This window comes from Pristis pectinata, chromosome 20 (genome assembly GCF_009764475.1).
Source record: "Pristis pectinata isolate sPriPec2 chromosome 20, sPriPec2.1.pri, whole genome shotgun sequence".
NCBI classification, from domain to species: domain Eukaryota; kingdom Metazoa; phylum Chordata; class Chondrichthyes; order Rhinopristiformes; family Pristidae; genus Pristis; species Pristis pectinata.
In genome coordinates this window covers 13,472,892-13,496,832 of record NC_067424.1, presented here as the reverse complement: position 1 = coordinate 13,496,832, position 23,941 = coordinate 13,472,892, and the positions used below count along the sequence as shown (strand labels likewise).

The following is a 23,941-nucleotide window of genomic DNA, read 5'->3' as shown; positions in this document are numbered from 1 at the left end:
CTGAATACTCACACAGCTCCCATTTTGTGTTTTCTGAAAGCTCGTTTTCCAAATTGAAGCAACATGTGTTTAAATTTAAACATTAGCAAGTCAACATCTGGAGCTGAGTGCATTTTTGTGTGATGTAAAATCTTTGATCTAACACTTGAATTGATCAGTTGCCACTATGTGGGCCACTTTCGAGAAGGTGCATTACATTCAAAGCCTGCAAACCCTGATGGAATGGTTTGATATGCCAAACCCTCCCCAAGGTGGTCCTGTGAACACAATGACTCCAATTCTTGCACTTGTGCCAATTTATCATAATAACCAGTAAATTACAAAGGTTATAAGCCAGATGCAGTACACAGAACTGATCAAGTAGATAGAGGTGTAGGTCTCGATAATTCTAGCAGAAATTCTTCAGCACTCCAGTAATTTCTAGCTGATGCTCTGATCTAGGTGTGTAGATAAGAACATAAGAAGATAAGAAACAGGAACAGGAGCAGGCTAATCAGCCCCTTGAGCCTCCTCTGCCATTCAATAATGTTGGAGGTAATCCAAACCTTCCCGCTCTCTCCCCATGACTCCCAATTTTAACCCTGAACACCACGAACGCAAGAAGCTGCAGGGAGTTGTGAACGCAGCCCAGTCCATCGTGCACATCACCATCCCCTCCATTGATTCTGTCTACACCTCCCGCTGCCTCGGGAAAGCAGTGAACATAATCAAGGACTCCTCCCACCCCGGTCATTCTCTCTTCTTCCCTCTCCCATCAGGCAGAAGATACAAAAGCTTGAGAGCACGAATCACCAGACTCAAGGACAACTTCTATCCCACTGATATCAGACACTTGAATGGACCTCTTTTCTGCTAAAAGATGAACTCTTGAACTCTTGGTCTCCCAATCTACCATTTGTGGCCCTTGCACTTTACTTGTCTACCTGCACTGCACTTTCTCTGTCACTGCAACACTATATTCTGCATTCTGTTTTCTTGTTGCTAATTATGTATGCATGATCTGTCTGGATGGCACGCTAAAAAAAAGCTTTTTGCTGTATCTCAGTACATGTGACGATAATACACTAATAGCAACAACAATACCAATACCAGTAGCTCTACTGCTCTCTGGGGTAGTGAACTCCAAAGATTCATAAGCCTCTGAGGGGGATTAATAGGTTGGATGCTGAGAGCATGTCTCCTTTATTGGAGGTATCCAGGACTAGGAGACATAGTCTCAGAATAAGGAGATGTCCGTTTGCAATGAAGATAAGAAATTTCTCCTGTCTCCATCTTAAATGTGCAGCTCCTTAATGATGCCATCTGGTCCTACGTACCCTGCTAAACGATGCTGTCAGCATCCACCCTGTCATTCTCCCTTAGAATCTCATATGTAACACTATAAATTATGAGGACAGATATTCTGTTGAAGGGTGCTGGGTAGTCTGATCTTGAGGCATAGATGTTCTGAACCAGGGGTGCAGATGCTCTGATCTACGGAAACAATTGTTCTGCTCTGGAGGTTCAGCTGGGCTTCTTGAAGGGAGTGAAAACTTCAATGTAGAGGATCAGACACTCTGACACAGGGGAGCAGATCCTCTGACCTATGGGTGCTCTGATCCAGACATGTAGATGCCCTCATCGTGGCAAGGAGATGGTCTAATGTTGGGGTGCAAATTCTCTCCTCTAGGGGTGGAGGTGTCTCATCTAGATGAGCAAAGGTTCTGATGTAAGTAAGTATGATGTAAAAGTCACAGTCTTGTTATGCGTGCAGCTTTTTTTTCCCTGGGTTGGGGAATCGAGAACTAGAGGGCATAGGTTTAAGGTGAGAGGAGAGAGATTTAATAGGAACCTGAGGGGCAACATCTTCACCCAGAGAGTGGTCAGTATATGGAATGAGCTGCCAGAGGAAGTGGTTGAGGCAGGTACATTAACAACATTTAAAAGGTATTTGGATAAGTACATGGATAGGAAATGTTTAGAGGGATATGGGCCAGACACAGGCAAATGGAACTAGCTTAGATGGGAATCTTGGTCAGCATGGACCAGTTGGGCCAAAAGGCCTGTTTCTGTGCTGTAAGACTCTGTGAATCTACGCAGGTGATCCACATTAGGTGAGCAGATGACGTGATCTTGTGTCACTGATTCTGTGATCTAAATGACTGTTCTTGGTGTACAGATGCTCTGACCTAGGGTAAAGGTGCTTTCCTCTTGGGGAGCACATATCTTGGTCTAGGTACACAGGTGCTCTGATCTAGGGGTGCATGCATTGTGATCTTTGGAATCAGCTACTCTGATGTGAAGGTGCAGATTCTCAGATCTAAGGGAGAAGATTCTCTGCTCCAGGGGTGCAGGTCTTCTGATCAAGTGTGGCTGATGTTCTGATACAGGGATCAAATCCTCTAGGTGCTGATGCTATGATCTTGGGGGGCAGGCATGCTGATCTTGAGGTGTTTAAGCTCTAATTGAGGGGAGGAGAAACTTTGATCTTGGGTAGGGGTGGTCTTATCAATGGGAGCATCTGCTCTGAAATATTTTGCAGATGTTCTGATCTAAGGATGCAGATATTCTGCTCTAGAGGTGCAGGAGCTGTGATCTAGGGGAACACATAATCTGATCTAGGCAAGCAGATGCTTCAATCAGGTGTGCAGTGGCAAAGATCTAGGGGAGTAAATGTTGTGATCTGGGAGAGCAAATGTTCTGATATCTGCAATCAAACCTTCTGATCTAGAGTACAGATTCTCTGTCCTACAGGTGAAGATTTTATGTTCTAATGCTCTGATGTAAGGATGTAACTACTAGAGGTACAGGTGCTCTGATCCATGGGAGCAGATAATCTGATCTATTGGAGGTATGATCTAATCTAGGGTTGCAGGGTGTTCTTACTGAGGGACGCATATGCTGTGTTCAGCATTTGCAGATAGTTTGCTTGAAAGATTTAGATTCTCTGATGCTTTAGATCTGGTTGTCTGGACATTTTGATCTGGGTGCTCTCATCTAGGGAAGAAAGTTAAAGTCACAGAGTAATACAGCATGGAAATAGATCCTTTAGCCCAACTCGTCCACAATGACTATGCTGCCCACCAAGTTAGTCCCATTTGCCCATGTCTGGCCCATATCCCTCTAAACCCCTCCTGTCCATGTACTTATCCAAATATCTTTTAAATATTGTTATTGTGTCTGCCTCAACCCCTTCCTCTGGCAGCTCGTTCCATATACTCACCACCCTCTGTGTGAAGAAGTTGCCCCTCAGGTCCCTTTTAAATCTTTCACCTCTCAACTTAAACCTATGCCTCCTAGTTTTTAGTTCCCCTTCCCTGGGAAAAAGACTGTGTGCATTCACATTATCCATACCCCTCATGATTTTATACACCCCTCAATTTCCTACAATCCAAGGAATAAAGTCCTAAAGTTCTAAGGATATAAAGTTCTCTGATCTTGGGTAGCAGAAGCTCTGATAAAGGGGATAAGACCCTCTGATTGAGTTGCTCTGATCCATGGGAGCAGACACACTAATCTTGGGGGGATAGGGGGTCAACGGTGTGATTGGGTGGAGCTGGTGCTTTGAACCAGTGGAGTAGATCTTCCAGCCCAGGGGATTAAGCAGTCTGATCCAGGGGTGGGGACGTTCTGATCCAGGGGATTGGACAGTCTGAACCAGGAAAGCACACCCTCTGATCTGCTTCCCTGGGTGCAGGTTCACAAATCTGGGAGAGCAGATGATCTAACACTGGAGGGCAGATGCTCTGGACTGTGTGAGCAGGTGCTCAGATTTAGTGGCCTAGATGCACTGATCTTGGTGAGGAAATGGTCTGACCAACAGTGCAGATGCTTTGTTGGGGTGCTCATGTTCTGATCTAGTGGAGCAACTCCCTTTATCTAGGAGGGCGCAAGCACTGATCTAGTTGTGCAGTTTAATGTTGGGGTGCAGGTGCTGTGGTCTGTGTGAGAAGCTGCTCTGTTTTAGGGTTACAGTTGCTTAGATTTAGTGGGGGATAAACGCCTGACCTAGGAGAGCAGATGTTCTGATCTGGGAGTGCAGATGTTAGAATCATAGAGTCATAGAGAGTTACAGCATGAGCTTGTTGGGTCCTACCATTCCACCTGTCTTTGGGCAGTGGGAGGAAACAAGAACCCATGGAGGAAACCCACATAGTTACAGGGAGATTGAGCAAACTTCACATGGACAGCACCCGAGGCCATGATTGAGTCTGAGTCTCTGGCAATGCAAGGAAATGGCTCTACTGTGCCACTCGAGTGGTGTTCTGATCAAATGGTGGAAATGCTTTGACCATGGGTTGCAGATGCTCTCAGTTGGGGTGCAGGTAGTTCTGATCCAGAGGAGAAAATTCTTTTATCTAACTGGGCAGGGGCACCGATCTAAGGGTGCAGGTGGTCTCACCTCAGGAAATAGATGACCTGATTTAGGCGAGAAAATGTTCTGAACCAGGATGTGAAATGAACGTATCAGATGCACTAAACTAGAGGTGCTGGTGCTCTAAAGATATGCTCGGAACTTGGCATGAAGTTGCTGTGATCTGGTGAAGCACATGCTCTGGTCTAGGGGAGATGTTCTAAGCTTGGGCTTCAGATTGTCTAAGGGCTCAAGTGCTCTGATGTAAAGGTGCTGGTGCCCTAATCTTGGAGCACAGACGGTCTTATCTACTAGTGTAGATTTTCTGATTGAGATGCAGATACTCTGATCCTTTTATTTAGATCTTTAGATGCTCTGATCTTATGATGCCAACATTATAATCTGTGAAGCACATACAGTTATCTTCATGCAGAGAGTCATAAATGTTTGAAAGCAAGGTTACTATGTTTAAAATATTATAAAAATTCAGTTGTCATTCACTGTTTTATACCTAGAGCTGATAAATACTTTGGTTCTTTAGTTGTCTGGGATGACTACTCCTGTTCTCAGTCTTTCAGACTTATGTGTGATGGTGTGCCTATACTTCCCAGAACCTAACCATCTGATCACACAATGCAGATTCTAAAAACACTGTTCAATCACGATCGTATTTCCATCTTTTGTATATGCAGTTCTTTAATCTTTTAAAAGTGGACTAAGAAAACACTTAAAAGACAAGACCAATAATAAATGGTTGCCATATATTTTGGGAAATCAAAATATATGGTAACAAGTTCTATCAAACTTACTTTACCAATATAACTTTCCTTTAATTAAAAATGGTGAACATCCCACTTTAACCTAACATCATCATTGCTTGACTTAAATAAATTAACCCCTAACTAACTTTTTTAATTCCCTTGCCAAAAATGACCAAAGCTCACTATTGCTAGTTTTAATTTTAAAACAAGATGGACTTTACTGTCTTTGCTTAAGTCTTTCACTTTTATTTATCTCCCTATTCATAGCCAGAAATACCAGAGATCTAACAGCACAATGGGAGTGAGGAGTTTAAAAATTGCTCAGACAGGTTCACAGCTTGTTATTTAGTCAAAGCTTAGCTTCAGCCTCCTAACCTTGTGTTGTCTTTATTAAACATATGCGAACACTATCATGCAAAAACCCAGCAAACATGTTTCTCCCCAGATCATTTCTATGCACAAAGTTGGCCTGGGAAGGCTAAGGGTGAATTTTAAGATTTATTGAAGCATTTGAGAGGATAAATACATTATTCATTTTGTCAGCACAGAGGAAGGCTGTGTGCTGACTCTTTGAAAGAACAACCTAATAGTCCCACTCTGAAAAGCCCTGCAAAAATTTACCTTTTACATATATATCCAATGCACCTTTTAAAGTTACATCTGCCTCCATTACCTTATCAGGCAGAACATGCCAGATCATAACATTACATTGAAAGAATTCTCCTCACTTTCCCTTGGGTTCTTTTGGAGATTATCTTTAATTTGTGTCGTCTGGTTATTGATCCTCTGGCCACTAGGAACAGTTTCTTTATTAAACCTCAGTTAAAAATCCATTCCTTTGGATGTATAAACTATGGTAACATAATAATAATATGATTATTTGCTCTGGTTCATGAATTAGTAACAAAGGGACACCAACTCAGGATTAGTGGGGGAAATATAAAGGGAAAGTTTCCTCTGTGCTGAACTTTCTAATGACTAAGAAGCTTGAAAACCAATCCTGGCTTTAGTACACATGACCTGTTCAAATAAGGGCTAAATCTGGCCTAAATCCATAGAGTGTGCAATAACCTGTCACTCAGCTACTTCTCCATGGCTCAATGCCCATTAACATCTATAACAATTCCTTCTTCTCTAGCATTGTCCTCTGTTCTCCAAAGACATTCCCAAAAAAAATACAGCCTGGATCTCTCCCAACTCGTCCCCTTTGATTCCCTTCAGTTACTTTGCATCGCCCTCACCATATCACAACAATCCGAGCCTGTAATTAATGATACCACAGAATTAGAGAACTCTGCAGCTCATAAGGAAGCCATTCAGCCCATCGATTTTAGGTTAGCTCCTAGCAAAGCAATCTTGTTGGTCCCATTTACTTGTTCTTTCTCTGTAGCCCTGAAGGCTATTCTGTCTTGTGCCTACCCGATTCCCTTTTCAAGGCCCAAAATATCTGTTTTCAACAGCCCTATAGGCAGTGAGCTCTGCATGATAAATAGTCTCTGTGTAAAAAGTTTTTTCCTTATATTAAGAACATCAAACATTACAGCACAGTACAGGCCCTTCGGCCCACAATGTTGTGCCGACATTTTATTGTGCTCTGAGATCTATCTAACCCTTCCCTCCCACATAGCCCTCCATTCTTCTATCATTCATATGTCTATCTAAGATACTCTTAAATGTCCCTAATGTATCTGCCCCCACAACCTCTGCCGGCAGTGTGTTCCATGGACTCACCAATCTCTGTGTAAAAGACTTACCTCTGACATCCCCCCAATACCTTCCTCCAATCACCCTAAAATTATGCCCCCTCGTGTTAGCCATTTTCACCTTGGGACTGTCCACTTGGTCTATGCCTCTTATCATCTTGTACACCTCTATCAAGTCACCTCTCATCCTCCTTCTCTCCAAAGAGAAAAGCCCCAGCTCACTCAACCTGTCCTTATAAGATATGTTCTCCAATCCAGGCAGCATCCTGGTGAATCTTCTCTGCACCCTCTCTAAAGCTTCCACATCTTTCATATAATGAGGCGACCAGAACTGAACACAATACTCCAAGTGTGGTCTAACCAGAGTTTTATAGAGCTGCAACATTATCTTGTGGCTCTTGAACTCAATACCCCGACTAATGAAGGCCAACACAACATACGCCTTCCTAACAACCCTATCAACCTGCACGACAACCTTGAGGGATCTATGGACATGGACCCCAAGATCCCTCTGTTCCTCCACACTGCTAAGAATCCTGCCATTAACCTTGTATTCTGCCTTCAGATTTGATCTTCCAAAGTGTATCACTTCACACTTTCCCAGTTGAACTCCATCTGCCACGTTTCAGCCCAGCTCTGCATCCTATCAACGTCCTGTTGTAACCTACAGTAACCTTCTACACTATCCACAACACCATCAAGCTTCATGTCATCTGCAAACTTACTAACCCACCCTTCCACATCCTCATCCAAGTCATTTATAAAAATCACAAAGAGCAGGGGTCTCAGAACAGATCCCTGTGGAACACCACTGGTCATGGATTTTCTGTCAGAATACTCTCCATCTACAACCACCCTCTGTCTTCTATGGGAGGGCCAATTCTGAATCCACACTGTCAAGTTTCCCTGGATCCCACTCCTCCTGACTTTCTGAATGAGGCTTCCATGAGGAACCTTATCAAATGCCTTACCAAAAACCCCTTTACACCACATCCACTGCTCTACCTTCATCAATGTGATTTGTCATATCCTCAAAGAATTCAATCAGGCTCATGAGGCACAACCTCCCCCTCTCAAAGCCATGTTGACTGTCCCTAATCAGCCTATGCTTCTCCAAATGCCCTGTCTCTAAGAATCTTCTCCAGTAATTTGCCCACCACTGAAGTAAGTCTCACTGGCCTGTAATTCCCAGGGTTATCCCTACTCACTTTCTTGAACAAAGGAACAACATTTACCATCCTCCAATCATCTAGCACTACTCCTGTGGTCAGTGAGGATGCAAAGATCATCGCCAAAGGGCAGAAATCTCTTCCCTTCCTTCCCGTAATACCCTCGGATATATCCCATTCGGCCCCGGTGACTTATCTATCCTAATGTTTTTCAAAAGTTCCAGCACGTTCTCTTTCCTCACGTCGACATGCCCTAGCGTATCAGCCTGTTGTACGCCATTCTCACAAATGTCAAGGTCTCTCTCACTGGTGAATACTGAAGCAAAGTATTCATTTAGGACCTCCCCTACCTCTTTTGACTCCAGGCACACGTTTCCTCTTTTATCCCTGATTGGTCCTACCCTTACTCTAGTCATCCTCCTATTCTTCACATGCGCGTAGAACGGCTTAGGGTTTTTCTTAATCCTACTTGCCAAGGCCTTCTCATACCCCCTTCTAGCTCTCCTAAGTCCATTCTTAAGCTCCCTCCTGGCTACCTTGTAACTCTCCAGAGCCCTGTCTGATCCTTGCTTTCTAAATCTTAAGTAAGCTTCTTTCTTCCTCTTGACAAGATATTCTACATCTCTTGTCAACCACGGTTCCTTCACTCTACCATCCTTACCCTGCCTTAATGGGACAAACCTATCCAGAGCCCCATGCAAGTACTCCCCAAACAACCTCCACATTTCTGTTGTGCACTTCCCCAAGAACATCCGTTCCCAATTCACACTCCCAAGTTCCTGCCTAATAGCATCATAATTCCCCCTCCCCCAATTAAATACTTCCCTATATTGTCTGCTCCTATCCCTCTCCAAGGCTATGGTAAAGGTCAAGAAGTTATGGTCACTGTCTCCAGAATGCTCTCCCACCAAAAGATCTGAAACCTGATCAGGCTCATTGCCTAGTACCAGGTCCAGTATGGCCTCTCCTCTAGTTGGCCTGTCCACATACTGTGTCAGGAATCCTTCCTGGACACACCTAACAAACTCTGCCCGATCTATCCCCTTTACACTAAGGAGGTGCCAATCAATATTAGGGAAGTCGAAATCACCCATGACAACAACCCTGTTATTTTTGCATTCTCCAAAATCTGCCTCCCGATCTGCTCCTCAGCATCTCTGCTGCTATTGGGGGGTCTGTAGAATACTCCCAATACAGTGATCACTCCCTTCCTGTTTCTGACTTCCACACACACTGACTCAGTGGACGATCCCTCCAGGACATCCTCCCTTTCTACAGCTGTGATACTGTCCCTGATCAGCAAAGCCACTCCCCCACCTCTTTTACCTCCGTCCCTGTCCCTTTTGAAACATCTAAACCCTGGAATATCCAGCAGCCATTCCTGCCCTTGTGACAAACAAGTCTCTGTAATAGCCACAATGTCGTAGTTCCATGTACTTACCCACGCTCTAAGTTCATCAGCCTTGTTCCTAATACTTCTTGCATTAAAGTAGACACACTTCAGCCCATCCAGCACTGCAATTTTGCCCTTTCAACTGCCTATCCTTCCTCACAGTCTTTCTACACTCTGCATCTACTTGTACACTAAATGCACCAACCTCTGACCTATCACTCGGGTTCCCACCCCCCTGCCAAGCTAGTTTAAACCCTCCCCAACAGCTCTAGCAAACTTGCCCATATTCACCCATGTTAATAATCCTTCACTTGAAATATATGACCCCTGGTCCTCAAACATTGGTGAATAGGAACAACTTAGCTTTATTTTCATTATCTAAACCAATAATATTCAGTCGTGTCTTGCTTCATCCCTGGCCGAAATTGACTTCCCAAAATGTACATCTCAATGAAATGGAAAATGAACCCAGGAAGTTATTTTCCAATTGGAGGAGCATAGGTTAGAACAATTTAGAGACTCTCTGGTTTCTCTCGGTTTTATCTTTCCTGCTCATCTAAATGCTTATTTTTCCTCCAAAACTTCAAGTAATTTGACCCTTTGTGCTTTGAATTGAAACTGTCTCCTTCCACAGGTTATTCTTTCCCTGGATCACAAAACTGTGGAGTATTTTCATTTTATATCCTCCAATCTGTATCCCCAGAAAGAATGATTTGGCATCTATAGAGCAGGTTTCATAAGAACTCAATAATAAACAAATACTTTCAGATTCAATGAGGGATTGTAAAAGGCCATAATACTCACCAAGATCCCACCAAGAGCGTTGTTTAACTGTTTAAAAAATCTATTTTTAATTGTTGATTGGGGGATAAATGATGACCGGGGAGCAGGGAGAATTTCCATGTGCATCTTTGAAATAATGCAACAGGATTCTTTTCCATTCATCTGTTAATCGCTGAAACATTACCAGCACATTCAAACTTGGCACCACCCAGTCTATAACTCTGAGTTACCTCAACTTTTACTTTTTCCAGCTGTGCAGTTTAAACCTTGGCACTTTGAAATATTATTTAATTAAACAGAACATGCAAAATGATATGTAAGATTATTTTGTTGCAAGTTCTGTTTGTGCCCTATGGATGTTGAGTTTAAGTTGACAGAGTCCAGTGATGGGATCTGACATACGCTGTTGCTATGGCATGTTGCTAGGATTTATTAAGGTCCTGGAGATGTATCACAGCAGCTGCAAGGTCATTGTCATTGTGTAACATGCCCAATCTTGCCACAGAAACATAATCATGCTTCATGCATTGGGAAATTCAGTTAATTTTGCTTTTGGAAAGAGAGCACAAAATGTATTTAATTTGTGGCAGTACTTCCAAATTATATTTAACTTTCCTCCCTATTTTTAACTTTCAGGGATATCCACAATTTGGGAGCAGAAGAATTTCATTCAATATTTATACTCGATCCAAGGCTCTTAAACCAGAAGAGTACTGATTAGATGCAATTGTTAAGCTTCAGCCTCGATACAGATGGCCCCTGATCTGACTGCACTCTGTCCGTTTAGAGTACTTTCTATCCAAGAAACTGGTAATTTAACTAGAGTCAGTGAGAACCGCTGTCAGCTGCTGTATTCTGTGGGGAATCTGCCCATGGGAACATGGGTTCAGATCATAACCCCTGCTCCTATTCTCTGTAACCGTGGTTCTGTAACCATTTACAGACACGGTAGTGTAGCGGTTAGGGTAACGCTGTTACAGCGCCAGCGACCCAGGTTCAATTCCGGCCACTGGCTGTAAGGAGTTTGTACATTCTCCCCGTGTCTGCGTGGGTTTCCTCCGGGTGTTCCGGTTTCCTCCCACATTCCAAAGACGTACGGGTTAGGAATTTGTGGGCATGCTATATTGGCGCTGGAAGCATGGCGACATTTGTGGGCTTCCCTCAGAACACTCTACGCAAAAGATGCATTTCACTGTGTGTTACGATATACATGTGACTAATAAAGAAATCTTATCTTGTCTTATCTTCTGGACCCATCATTTGTTTGTCCCATCACCACCCACACCTGTATTGGACTGTCCTCCCTTTATTTAAATGCAGGCACCTCCATCCCTTCATGGGTCTTCCTCTACCCCATCTCCCCACTTCCCTGATTCTATCCTTGCTCAAAGTTAGTTAAATCTCTAACTTTTTTCTGAAGGAAGATCATTGATTTGAAACCTTAACTCTAGTTCCCCCTCCACAGATGCAGCCTGACCTGCTGAGTGTTTTCTAGCATTATCAGTTTCTACTTTGAATTCTGTCCAGTTGTCACAGAGACAGGCCCATGTGTCTCTCAGCACTGAACATGTGTGGTAACCTCTGCATTGAAAACTATCCTTACCGTTCTGAGCCCTCCCACAGTTTATCTCACAATACCCAGTGTTCATTCTGTTACTCTCTCACTTGATCATTTTGCTAATGTCTCCAACAATCCTATATTAATTCCAATGGTGTTTTTGATTTGCTCATTGTAGTGAAGTATTTAATATCGAGGTACAAATTATAAGTGAGGTAAAAGGGAATCAAAGAGGACTAACTTACAAGGAAATTTAAAGACAGAAAGACTATCTACTTCTCCCTCTAATGCTCCTATCCACGTCCCTGTCCAAGTACCTTTTCAATGTTGCTAATTTACCTGCCTCAACCACTTCCTCTGGCAGCCGATTTCAATGGTAACAGAATGTGTGACCAATCATACTAATTGATCTCTAAATGTCAGCCTATAATGGACACCGAGTGGGCAGTTGACACGGCAACAGGAAGTAGCCATGCTTGTAAATGGGTGCCCATTCAAGGCAGACAGCTGCTGTGATTTGTTGGGTTTTGGGTTATCAACTTATTGTCACATTGCAGTATGTGGGATCTTGCTGTGTTCAATCAGGCTGCTGCATTTCCCCACATTACGACAGTGGCAGTACTTCTAAAGTAATTCTGTGGCTGTGAAGGACTTGGGACATCCATGAGTTCATGAATACTATCACCCAAACTCAAGTTCCCTATTTTCTTAATACGTGGTGGGATTGTAGTTTAGTGCCCCATTACACTGGGATCTTGCTGTTGCTGGGGAGACACGGGCAAACTATCTGTGCCACTCCCCACTCTGCTGTAGAAGAGGGCAGCAGGTGGAGGGGTGTACCCACTTTCAGCAGTGCCTGGTGTTTAATGTGCCCAGGATGCTCAATGGCTGGAGGCACATGGCAACTCTGCAGTCACAGACATCTACTGGTGATGCTTGGCAGGTAGGCAAGGTAACTTTCTTAATGCGTATAATTGACCTCCTGTATAATGAGGTTGATTGTAAAATTCATGACAAAGGGCCAGAGGCGAAAGGAGGTGATTGAAAAAGGGCCTGAAGCAACTAGAATATAAAATCACATTCATTCCTTCTTGTAAAAGTACAGCCTGAATCCTCCTCTCTTTAAATCTCGTCACCCCTGATCTGACTAGTTGAGATCCTTGAATGTATTTTTCCTTCCTTACCAACTCCATTTCCAGTATATCCCAGCATTTCAATTTTCTGAATGACTCAGATGCAGGCATTGCCTTGGTCAAGTCTTCAGGGACATGGCTTCAATCATGATTTCAACAATTTGCTCTCATTGTCCTCTTCACTATTGCCCTTCACTTTCCTCCACCTTCTCCCATCAATGATTTACCTCCATTGCTTCTCACTCCTGGATTTCATTATTTATCATCTATGGATTGACTCAAGCCATTCCTTTCAGTTTCTGGCAATAAGGTCTGTCCTCAACTTTGCAGTGCTCTCTGGACAGATGCTTCAAGCCCAGAACAACATGCCCCCTGTCCCAATTCTCCATTCTTTCTCCTCTGGTACACTCATCCCCATCTGTTGCTTCTCTTTCCTATGCTTTCAAGACTCTAGTCCATGCCTATTATCTCTTATACAAAAACCGTTGTTTCTTCAGTGACAGCTGCTGTTTCTGGTAAAACAGTCCCGATCTTACCTGCTGCCTTATCCATGACACAGTAATCAGGCGAGTTTTCGAAGTACACCAGCTCATTTTTGATCAACCTGCCTGAGTGCCTGTTGGTGACAGTGAAACCAGTTCCGTCCTGGTTCATAGTAACTTGGATTGCCAAGTTATATTTTTTTCTCAGGTAATCTCCAGTTTTCCTAAAGTCCGACATAGCTAACCAACAAGTCCGTAGTGTACACGAGCCACTGACTCCATGGCATTTGCATTCGAGCTTCATGAACCGCTTTACAGCCTATAAGAGAGAAGACAGCCAGAATTATCATAGCCATGAACCTCTCATCACTAACTCAAATGATTTTCAAGAGATAAGTTACTCTAAAGGGTTTGCCTGCCCAAGTGTTTGATAGGACAATGTAGAGGGAGCTTTACTCTGTATATACTACTGGTAAATGTCATTAATATGGATGTGTACTTAATGGTTGGCAAGGATGGGGTGTACTGAAGGTCTTGTTTCTGTGCTATGTGATTCTATGATTCTATAACTGTAACCTTCAGCTTTTTGACTCTTCTTACCAATTTGCCAACCAGTTGAAGCCACCATTCAAATAAGCACAGGTCCTGCAATAGAGAACAGAACAAAAAACATTGGGAGTAACTTTCAGCTGGCCTTCCAGAGTAATGGTCTGGGGAGCAGTTCACAATCCCAGTGTAGGTCCCATCTCATTCTTTCCCAATTGAAATCAAATGGATGAAAGGCAAATGAATTCTACAACAGGTGGAACGTCTGAACAATCATTTTAGTGATAAAAACCAAAAAAGCTGGAAACACTCAGCAGGTGAGCAGCACCCGTGGGAAGAGAGTTAAAGTTTCAGGTTTCATCAGAACTTGGAAAGAGAGAAAACAAGTTAGTTTTCGGTTGCCGAGAAAGTGGGGCAGGGATGGATAGGACAAAGGGAATATCTCTGATAGGGTGAGGTCAGGGGGATACTTTGTAGTGGGTGATTGGTTAATGGGGGCAATTAGAGAGTGAGAATACACACAAAGGAAGGTGAAAGCTATGAAATTCAGGGCTGTAGGACATGCCCAGCTGTGCCTGACTTGCTGAGTAATTCCATTTTCTGTCTTTATTTCAGATTTCCAGTTTTTTTGATTCCCAATTACTTTAATACCTATGCTATGAAACTAACAAGTACTTCCTGAGCTGAAGTAGGTTTTGGTTTAATTGCTTGCTCTAATCTCATTTTTTTGAGACCAGATCCAGTTGAACATTAACCAAAAGAAGTCTAAGGATAATTTAGGCAACTGTCCTTTACCACACTGACTCCAAAGATTCAGGAAGGCAGGTTATTTCCAGCATATGTCGGTAAGTAACATTCTTGTTTCTGCAGCAGAAGGTTGTGATTTCAAATACTATTCCAGAGACCTGAATGCTTTGGTCCATTCTGACCCTCTCATACATTGCTGTAAGGTGCTACACTACTGGGAGACACAAAACCTTGGCTCACCTGGTCCCTCAAGTGGAGATGAAAGGTCTCATAGGACCATTCCAAAGAACAACAGGAAGTATCTATGCTGTCATGCCTAATATTCACCCTTCAATGAACGTTTCCAAAATAACAAATTATCTGGTGAATAGATTTTTATATATTAAGGGAATCAAAGGATAAGAGGTTGCCACAGGAAAATGTCATCAAGGTAAAAGACTAGCTACAATGGAACAGGCATGATGGGCTAAATGGTTTATTCCTGATTCTATTTTTTAATGTTATCGTTTTGTTGTTTATGGGAGCTTGCTGTGCACAAATCATTTGTTGCACTTTGTGCATCACATTCCAAAGTGCCTTTAAAGTACTTTGAGATATTGGGAAAGGCATTATATAAATGCAAACTTTCCTTTTACCGGCCTTGCTCACATTCCATGAGTGAAAAGATACATGAAGCTGTCAGAGAAACCAAAAAGATTCACTTTTAAAATTCTCAAGCTTCCTCCTTGCCCCTGCCCCAGTTATATAATCCTCAGAGATCTCTATATTCCTCTGAATCAAACCTCTTATACACTGGTGAATTTCATTGCCCTACCTTTGGCTGCATTCCTTCAGATACCCAGACCCTCAGATCTGGAAAATTGAAACATGCGCTAATAGAATAGTTACAAAATGGGCTTGTTGAATCTTTACTGACTCTTTGTAGAATAATCCCATCAGCAATACCCTTTGTAAGCATTGCTGATTCTCTTTCTTTCTCTCCTCTTTGAAACCTACCTCTTTGACCAACTTCTGGCCACTTGTCCTAACATTTCATGAAGCTAAGTGCCAAATTTAGTTTGATAACACCCTTCTAAGCTGCCTTGGGAAGACTTACTATGACACATAAAGATGCCACATAAATTCAACTGTAAGAACACACAAACATATGAACAAGAAACAGTAGGAGGTCATACAAGCCTGCTTTACCATTTAATAAGATCATACCTGATTTGATACTAACTTCAACTCTGCTTTCCTATCTACCTGGGACGAACACCCCCTTGTTTATCATATATCTTTCAACATGTACCTTAAATATATTTAAAGACTCTGCTTCCATCGCTCTTTGAAGAAGAGAGTTTCAAAGATTCACAACCCACTGACAGAAACAAAATTTGCCTCAGATCTGCCTTAAGTGGGTGACTCCTTATTGTTAAATATTGACCCTAAGTTCTCGATGCTCCTTGATGTTGTTAACATTCTTTATGAAAGGAAACCTGCTATCTTTACCTGATCTGGTGATTAGATAGGATATATAGATAGAGGGAAGTTGAACCCATCTGTGGATTAATGAGGGAACAGTGGCCATAAATTTAAAATTCTGGGCAAAATATACAATGGGGATACGAGGAGATTTTTATTTTACGAATGGAGAGTAGCTGTGGTCTGGAATTCACGGCCTACAGATGTGGTGGAAACAGAATCAATTAGTCATTCAAGAGGGAATTGGATAGGCACCAGAATGAAAATAACTTATTGTGCTCTGGGACTGACAGGATTGCTCAACTAGGAGCAGCATAGACTTGATATGCTGAATGGCCTCCACCTGTGCCATAACAATTCTGTGATTCTGAACAGAACCATCCCGGCGATTAACTTTTAACTTCTCTCCTAAAGTGGCTTAGTACACCATTTAATTGAATGAAATCAGACTCGTAGGACAAATGGCAGCCTTGTCACTGACTCCCACATCCTGAGAGCGATTTTAAACAAGTATTTCTTATATTCCACATTCTGTGGAAAATAAGAGTGGTTGTGGTACACATCATTGATGTCAGTCAACTGGAGAGGGTGCAAAAAAGATTTACGAGGATGTTATTAAGACCGGAGGGCTTGGGTTATAAGTAGAGGCTGGATAGGATAGGAGTTTTTTTCCCTGGAGCGTAGGAGGCTGAGGGGTGACATTATAGAGGTTTATAAAATCATGAGGAACATAGATAAGGTGAATGGCTAAGGTCTTTTCCCCAGGGTAGGGGAGTCTATAACTGGAGGACTGAGATTTAATCTGAGAAGGGAATAGCCCAATGTAACTGCAATATGTAATGAATTGACCTGTACGATCAGTACGCAAGACAAGTTTTTCACTGTACCTCAGTACAAGTGACAATAATAAACCAATACCAATACAAAAGGGACCTGAGTGGCAAGTTTTTAAAACAGAAAGTGGTGAGTATATGGAATGAGCTGCCAGAGGAAGTGGTACAGGCGAGTACAATTACAACATTTAAAAGGCATTTGGATAGGAAAGATTTAGTGGGCTATGGGCCAAAAGCAAGTAAATGTGACCAGCTCAGTTAGGCAACTTGGTCGGCATGGATCAGTTGGGCTGAAGGGCTTGTTTCTGTGCTGTATAGCTCTTTGACTTTATGACTCTAACCCTGTTTTAGTTGGAAGGGGGTGACTGAAACAGTAGAGGGGAACAGGGAAACAGTGACTGAAGAACCTGTATGACACATTACTGGATGAACAGCCCTCTGGCACATTCATAAAAATGCAATGAATGGAGAGGAGATGTCGGAAAAACTCTTAGAGAATTAGAAAATACTGACTACTGTTCCATTTGGTAAAATCAAACTCTATGCTAGGACGTAACCCTGGGAATTACTCCCTTTATACCTAGAGTGAGAATTGATACTTACAGAGTAAATCAGTTGTTATTTCCATGGATTAATGGAAAGCTGCAAATAACATAGTTGTTGGAATTAACAGAAGAGCTTTGACTGATGATGGTTTGAAAACAGGCCCTAAAGTTTGTCAATATGGATGGAGGGGGCATTAGGAAACGGGAAGCATTGATTACTCTGCAGTTAGATCATTGGAGAGTTTTACTTTATGAAGGTTCCTGAGCGTGTAGAAAGGATTCAGCTCTCAGGAGTGAGGGCATTAACTGTGAAGAAACTCGAAGAGAATAAAGAAGAAGTAAAGGCCCTTAAAGAAAACAGTGAAAGGCAGTGGACAGGTACAAAAATAATCAAAGAGGCTGCAGTTACATAAAGATCTGATTAGACCCCCATCTGGACCATTAGTTGCTAGAACTGATGATGAATATAGTGACCTGGAGGGGCTCACCTGCTGGTTTACCAAGTGTTTTGCCAGTGTCACAATTGCATGCATTTACATTAGCATCCTAAAAATTATAATGTGTTCCAAGGAGCATTACCAATCAAATTTAACACTTAGCCATGTGTTAAGGTAGATGACCAAAAGCTTGACCAAAGAGACAGATTTTATGATGCATCTCAAAGAATGAATAAGAGACAAAGAGAAGGAAGTTTAAGGGAAGGCATTGCAGGCCTTGGGACCCTGGCAACTGAAGGCCCAGTTGGCAAGGGCAGAGCTTTTAAAATTGGGAATGATTAATGATCAGCTATAATTGGAAGAGAGTGGGAATTTTAGAAGGTTTAGGGCTGGAAGGTAGTACAAAGATAGAAAGAGTTGAGGCAGGCTTGAATGGGTCAGTTTTATGGAGGTGGAAGGAGGTGATCTTCGTGAAAGTGCAGATATGTGGTTCAAATCCCACCTTATCATCAAATATTACATCAAGGGTGTGAATAGGCTGGTTGAGGGAATTGAGGGAAATGGCAAGGGAATTGGTAGCTAGGGCACAGAGTTTATGCCAGGAACTGAAAACAATGGCTTTAATTTTCCCAATATTTAAAAATAAAAGACCCACATTTATATAGCACCTTTTATAGCCTTAGGAAGTCCTAAAGTAGTGTTTAACCAATGAAACATTTTGAATTGTGGTCACAATTGTAATGTAACAGCCTGGCAACCAAATGCATATGGTGTAAAAGCAAAGTGACAATGACTAGGTGCTTAGGGAAAAGTATTGGCCAGAACAAAGCAGTTGCAGAAGCATTTACTCATTGAGTACTGAATGCTGGACAAGAAGTCAGGCTACTTAGAGACTGTAGAGGGGTTGGGATATATGATATTGAGAAAGGCCTGAGTGCTTTTAATGCACATATGGAAATAGATATTGTGTCTTTGGATAACATTGCTAAGGAAACACCTAGATGTGAAATAGGAGGAGCCAAGGATATGCCCTTGCGGGGTACCAGAGTTAAAAATGTGGGAGTGGGAAGAGAATCCATTGTGGATGACCCCTTGCAGCAGAGATAAGAATGGAACCTCTTGAATGTGATTCCACTCAGCTGGACAATGATGGACAGATGTTGGAGGATGCTAACTCCTCTTCGTTTCCCTCAGCTCTTTACAAGCTCAGTAGTGCTATACTTTGAGGTTGCTGTTTCACCTTTGCTTTTCAATAAAACATGGTTGAACTCCCAAAAACACCAATGCACCATAAATCCAACCTCAGAGACTAACGATGAGCCTGAAATGTTAACTGTTTCTCTTTCCACGGATGCTGCCTGACCTGCTGAGTTTTTCCAGCATTTTCTGCTATTATTTCAGATTTCCAGCATTTGCAGTTTCTTTTTGATCTTTAGAGGACTAACATTCCAACTATCAGCTAATTCCCCACCCTCCTTCCCACCCCCTTCCCCACCATCTCTGTGTAAATACTGGAAAAATTGTTAAGAATGAAAAAGGCAGAAATCTCTGTTGATGGACCACAGTCACCTTTTTATTCAGATCCTGGTTAGTAACAAGCAACTGACCATGTGGGGAGCAGAAAGGAGGCCCTTCCATATCCATTAGAGTCATGTTTCACCACTAAAAAACAATTACCTGAATATAATGCACAAAACAATCTAACAGGACAGCAGAATGAGTGAAATATTTCTTTATATTTCCTTTGAGAATTTTTTGAGTTTTTTATAAATGGTTTACACTATAAAATTGCTGATGAAATACTGTACACTGTGATAACTGATGCAAATTGATTTAAAAATCATTAACCCCTTGAGGTTTGTGTTTCCTTTGCATGTTTTGAACATGTGTCTGTTGTCTGCTCTACATCTGATACCAATCTCACTCCATTGGCACATTGCCTGATACAGAATTCAACAGATGTTTTTTTTTAAATTCTGTTAAATGCTATTTTTGTCTCTTGTTAAATGACAAAATGTTAAAGGATTGGCAGACAAAGTCTCTCAGCAAAATAATGCAGGATCATAAGAGTACAGCAACAGGAGAGGGATATTTACTCCCTCTGTTCACTGAGATCATAATTGATCTCGGACTCAGTTCTCCATATCTTTGCACATATCCCTTAAAGTTTTGGGCTATCAAGTTGATCAAGTATCCCCGGATGGTGTCAATTATAATGGGTACTGTTGGACCTGTATTCATGCTGGCAAATGGAGAGTTCTCCATCAAGCTGCTGACTTGTGCCCTTGTAGATGGTTGTCCATTGTATTTGTTCGGCTGGTCGAGTTTCATTAAATAATGGATTCCTATAACAGCAGAATCTCTCTCTCTCTCTCTCTCTCTCTTTCTCTCTCTCTCTCTCTCTCTGTCTCTTTCTCTCTCTCTCCCTCCCTCCCTCCCTCCATCCTATTTAATACTATCATGTAACTTAACCTTGAATGCCTCTTTATCAATAAGTGGTAAGTTGGAGAATGGGAACTTTCATCACTCAAATGTAAAGAAAATCAAGTGTGAATGTGTTGTTATTATTGTGCCATTGGCAGAGGTAGACTTGGGCATAAAAGAGATCTGATTTGATGTTAGATTTTGTAACTTTTGAGGGAGGGAATTTCCAGTTAGAGGAAAATTAGACACGGAGGGTGGTTACATTGGGACAAGAAAGCAAACATGATTAAATATGAATTTGAAAATTATTTGCAAATGGTACTTCCAACAGCAAGTAATGCTTTAAACTCAATAAATGATAACTTTATATCAGTAACTAATAACTATTAATAGTTATTTTCTTTATATCAACAGTATTTTACCTTTCGTACAATCAATTGCCTTGAGATCAATAAATAATGAATTAGTCTCAATGTTAGTCATTATTTCAATAATATTATTTCATAAGTAATTAATGGATTCAGCTAATAATGTTGTTTTGCATAAATTATCAATGCAGTTGCTTCATTAATAGTTTTTCTGTTGAAAACTAACTTTTAAATCAATTCATGCCTTATCCCAATAATTAATGATCTTCAATAATTAATAGTCTTATATCAATAGTTAAATGTTACTCTGAATAAATAACACTTTCACATCAATAACTAATATCTGCACATCAATAATTAAGACCTTGAGATCAATGACAGATAAACTACTCTAAATAATTAATACATTTTCACTGATAGTTAATAGCATTTCTTCAATAATGAATCCATTTGCTTAATAATTAGTTATTTCCCATAAATTATTAATCTCATTACTTCAAGAATTGCTCTTCCATTAATAACTAACTTGCCTGTACCACAAAACACAGCAATAAATGGGAAAAAGAGTTAAGGGCTGAAAAAGAAAGCAGACATTTGCTGAATGGTTGACAAATTATAAATCTCTAGCTGGCTCCTTTAAACATTAGACTGGCTGAATAGGCCACAGTGCTACTTGTCTGTGGATTTATGCATAACATTAGAACTTATTCCAAAACTAGATCTGCTGATCTTGCAAGGCCTCATTTCAAGGATCTGCCTATCATCTACTCACCGTCCTGCCGCATCGGTTATTGTGGAGGTTCATCAGTGCCCTGGCATCTTTCTCCTTCTTCTCCTTGGCATCCACAAAGGCCTTGGAGAACTTTATTCCATAGTTGATGTTGTCGCTGCAGCCTCCCCAGTCGAATTCCCCTCTCAGGTCCCGGGCCTTGCCCCTCTTCCGTGGGTCACAGCCACAGGTATTCAGGTCCCCTTGGCTACAGGCTCGTGTGATGGCATACACAACCCCAGCAGAGGATATGGCATAGACAAAAGCAGCCTCTCGGCTACCTGAAGATGACAGGAGGAAATAGTGAGAGCAAAGTTAGAATTAGACTGTAACAATGAACTGTGCCTTCTCCCCATACAGCAAGATGGAGGAACAATTAGTCCTGGTTTGTTTCTTTTTTATTATTCACAGATATAGCAACACTAGCAAGGTCAGCATGTATCATCTATCCGTAGCTGTCCTTGAGAAGATGTGGAGGGTCTTCTTGAACCTCTGCCATCTGTTGGGTGATCTGATCCAGCTGGTTACAGTGTTAATAAGGTTTGGCAGACCAGATATGGTCAAGCTACTTCTAAAAATGGAGAATAAAAGTAAGAAGATATAAAATTAAAGCTATGCCAATCTGGTGTAGGATCAGGAAACTGTGATTGTTGGGATAATGAAGCAATCAAGACTGAGGTTTTATCGGTTGACACCATATCCCTCTAAACTTTTCCTATCCAAAATGTTATTAAAATGTTTTTTAAATGTTGGCCAAACGTGGGCAAATGGGAGCAGCTTGGTGGGCACCATGGTCGGCATGGACAAGTTGGGCCGAAGGGCCTGTTTCTGTGCTGTATTATTCTACGACTCTATTCCCAGCGTAACTGGACACTTGTTGAAAGGTTAATGATTTGAAATATTAACTCCTCTTCTCCTTCCACAAATGGTGTTTGACCTGCTGTGTGTCTCTACCCTGTTTTTGCTTTAATATTTGCTTTGTGGGTTGAAACCAAGGCAGGGAAATTATTTGAAGGCACAGAGCAGCCTTGATCTAATTGAATTGTGGAGCAAGATTAAGCTGCTGAATCGTCTTAACCTGTACCTGATTGTAGTGTTAGTAGGTTTCTTTTTGGTTGTTGCATCTAAAAGCAGAGAGACAGAAGTAGGCTATAGATAAAACATTCTTTATGGAAGACTTTCAACTAAACAAGTGCCTGAGTACCATAATGTATCATTGTTGGTATTGGTATTGGTTTATTATTGTCACTTGTACCGAGGTACAGTGAAAAGCTTGTCTTACAAACCGATCATACAGGTCAATTCATTATACAGTGCAGTTACATTGAGTTAGTACAGAGTGCATTAACGTAGTACAGGTAAAAACAATAACAGTACAGAGTAAAGTGTCACAGCTACAGAGAAAGTGCAGTGCAATAAGGTGCAAGGTCACAACAAGGTAGATGGTGAGGTCATAGTCCATCTCATTGTATAAGGGAACCGTTCAATAGTCTTATCACAGTGGGGTAGAAGCTGTCCTTAAGTCTGGTGGTACATGCCCTCAGGCTCCTGCATCTTCTACCCGATGGAAGAGGAGAGATAAGAGAATGTCCCGGGTGGTTGGGATCTTTGATTATGCTGGCTACTACACCAAGACAACGAGAGGTAAAGACCAAGGAGGGGAGGCTGGTGTCCGTGATGCACTGGGCTGTGTCCACAACTCTCTGCAGCTTCTTGCGGTCCTGGGCAGAGCAGTTGCCGTACCAAGCCGTGATACATCCAGATAGGATGCTTTCTATGGTGCATCAGTAAAAGTTGGTGATAGTCAAAGGGGACAAACCAAATTTCTTTAGCCTCCTGAGGAAGTAGAGGCACTGGTGAGCTTTCTTGACTGTGGCATCTACGTGTTTTGACCAGGACAGGCTGTTGGTGATGTTCACTCCCAGAAACTTGAAGCTGTCAACCCTCTCGACCTCAGCACCATTGATGTAGACAGGTGCATGTACACCGCCCCCTTTCCTGAAGTCAATGACCAGCTCTTTAGTTTTGTTGACATTGAGGGAAAGGTTGCTGTCATGACACCATTCCACTAAGCTCTCTATCTCCTTCCTGGACTCCGACTCATCGCTGTTTGAGATACGGCCTACAACGGTGGTATCACCTGCAAACTTGTAGATGGAGTTAGAGCAGAATCTGGCCACAGTGAGCCATTCATGAGTGTATAGGGAGTAGAGTAGAGGGCTGAGGACGTAGCCTTGTGGGGCACCAGTGTTGAGAATAATTGTGCCGGAGGTATTGCTGCCTATCCCTACTGATTGCGGTCTGTTATGCGGTCATTAGTCATACTGTGGGATAGAAATCAGTTCTTAAAGGTAACCCAAACACATAAACAATCCTAATTTTGTGAGATGATTCCACAATGCTGCTAGGTAGGGAATTCTAGGACTTTGTCCCAACGTCAGGATGTTCAATGGCTTGGAGGAAACCTCAGAAGAGATAATTGAGAGGTCATCA

The 23,941-nt window shown here is 42.0% G+C and overlaps 1 protein-coding gene across 2 annotated transcripts in view; it reads right to left on the bottom strand.

Annotated features, from left to right (window-relative positions):
* The window catches only part of wnt2bb (wingless-type MMTV integration site family, member 2Bb), a 57,066-nt gene that overhangs the window by 5,791 nt on the left and 27,334 nt on the right, over window positions 1-23,941 (bottom strand). For both annotated transcript variants that reach the window (XM_052034534.1, XM_052034532.1), the window contains 2 exons: window positions 21,452-21,729; window positions 13,370-13,634 (listed from right to left, as the gene is read on the bottom strand). In XM_052034534.1, the coding sequence (XP_051890494.1) occupies window positions 13,370-13,634; window positions 21,452-21,729 (543 nt within the window). The remainder of the gene's footprint in view (window positions 1-13,369; window positions 13,635-21,451; window positions 21,730-23,941) is intronic.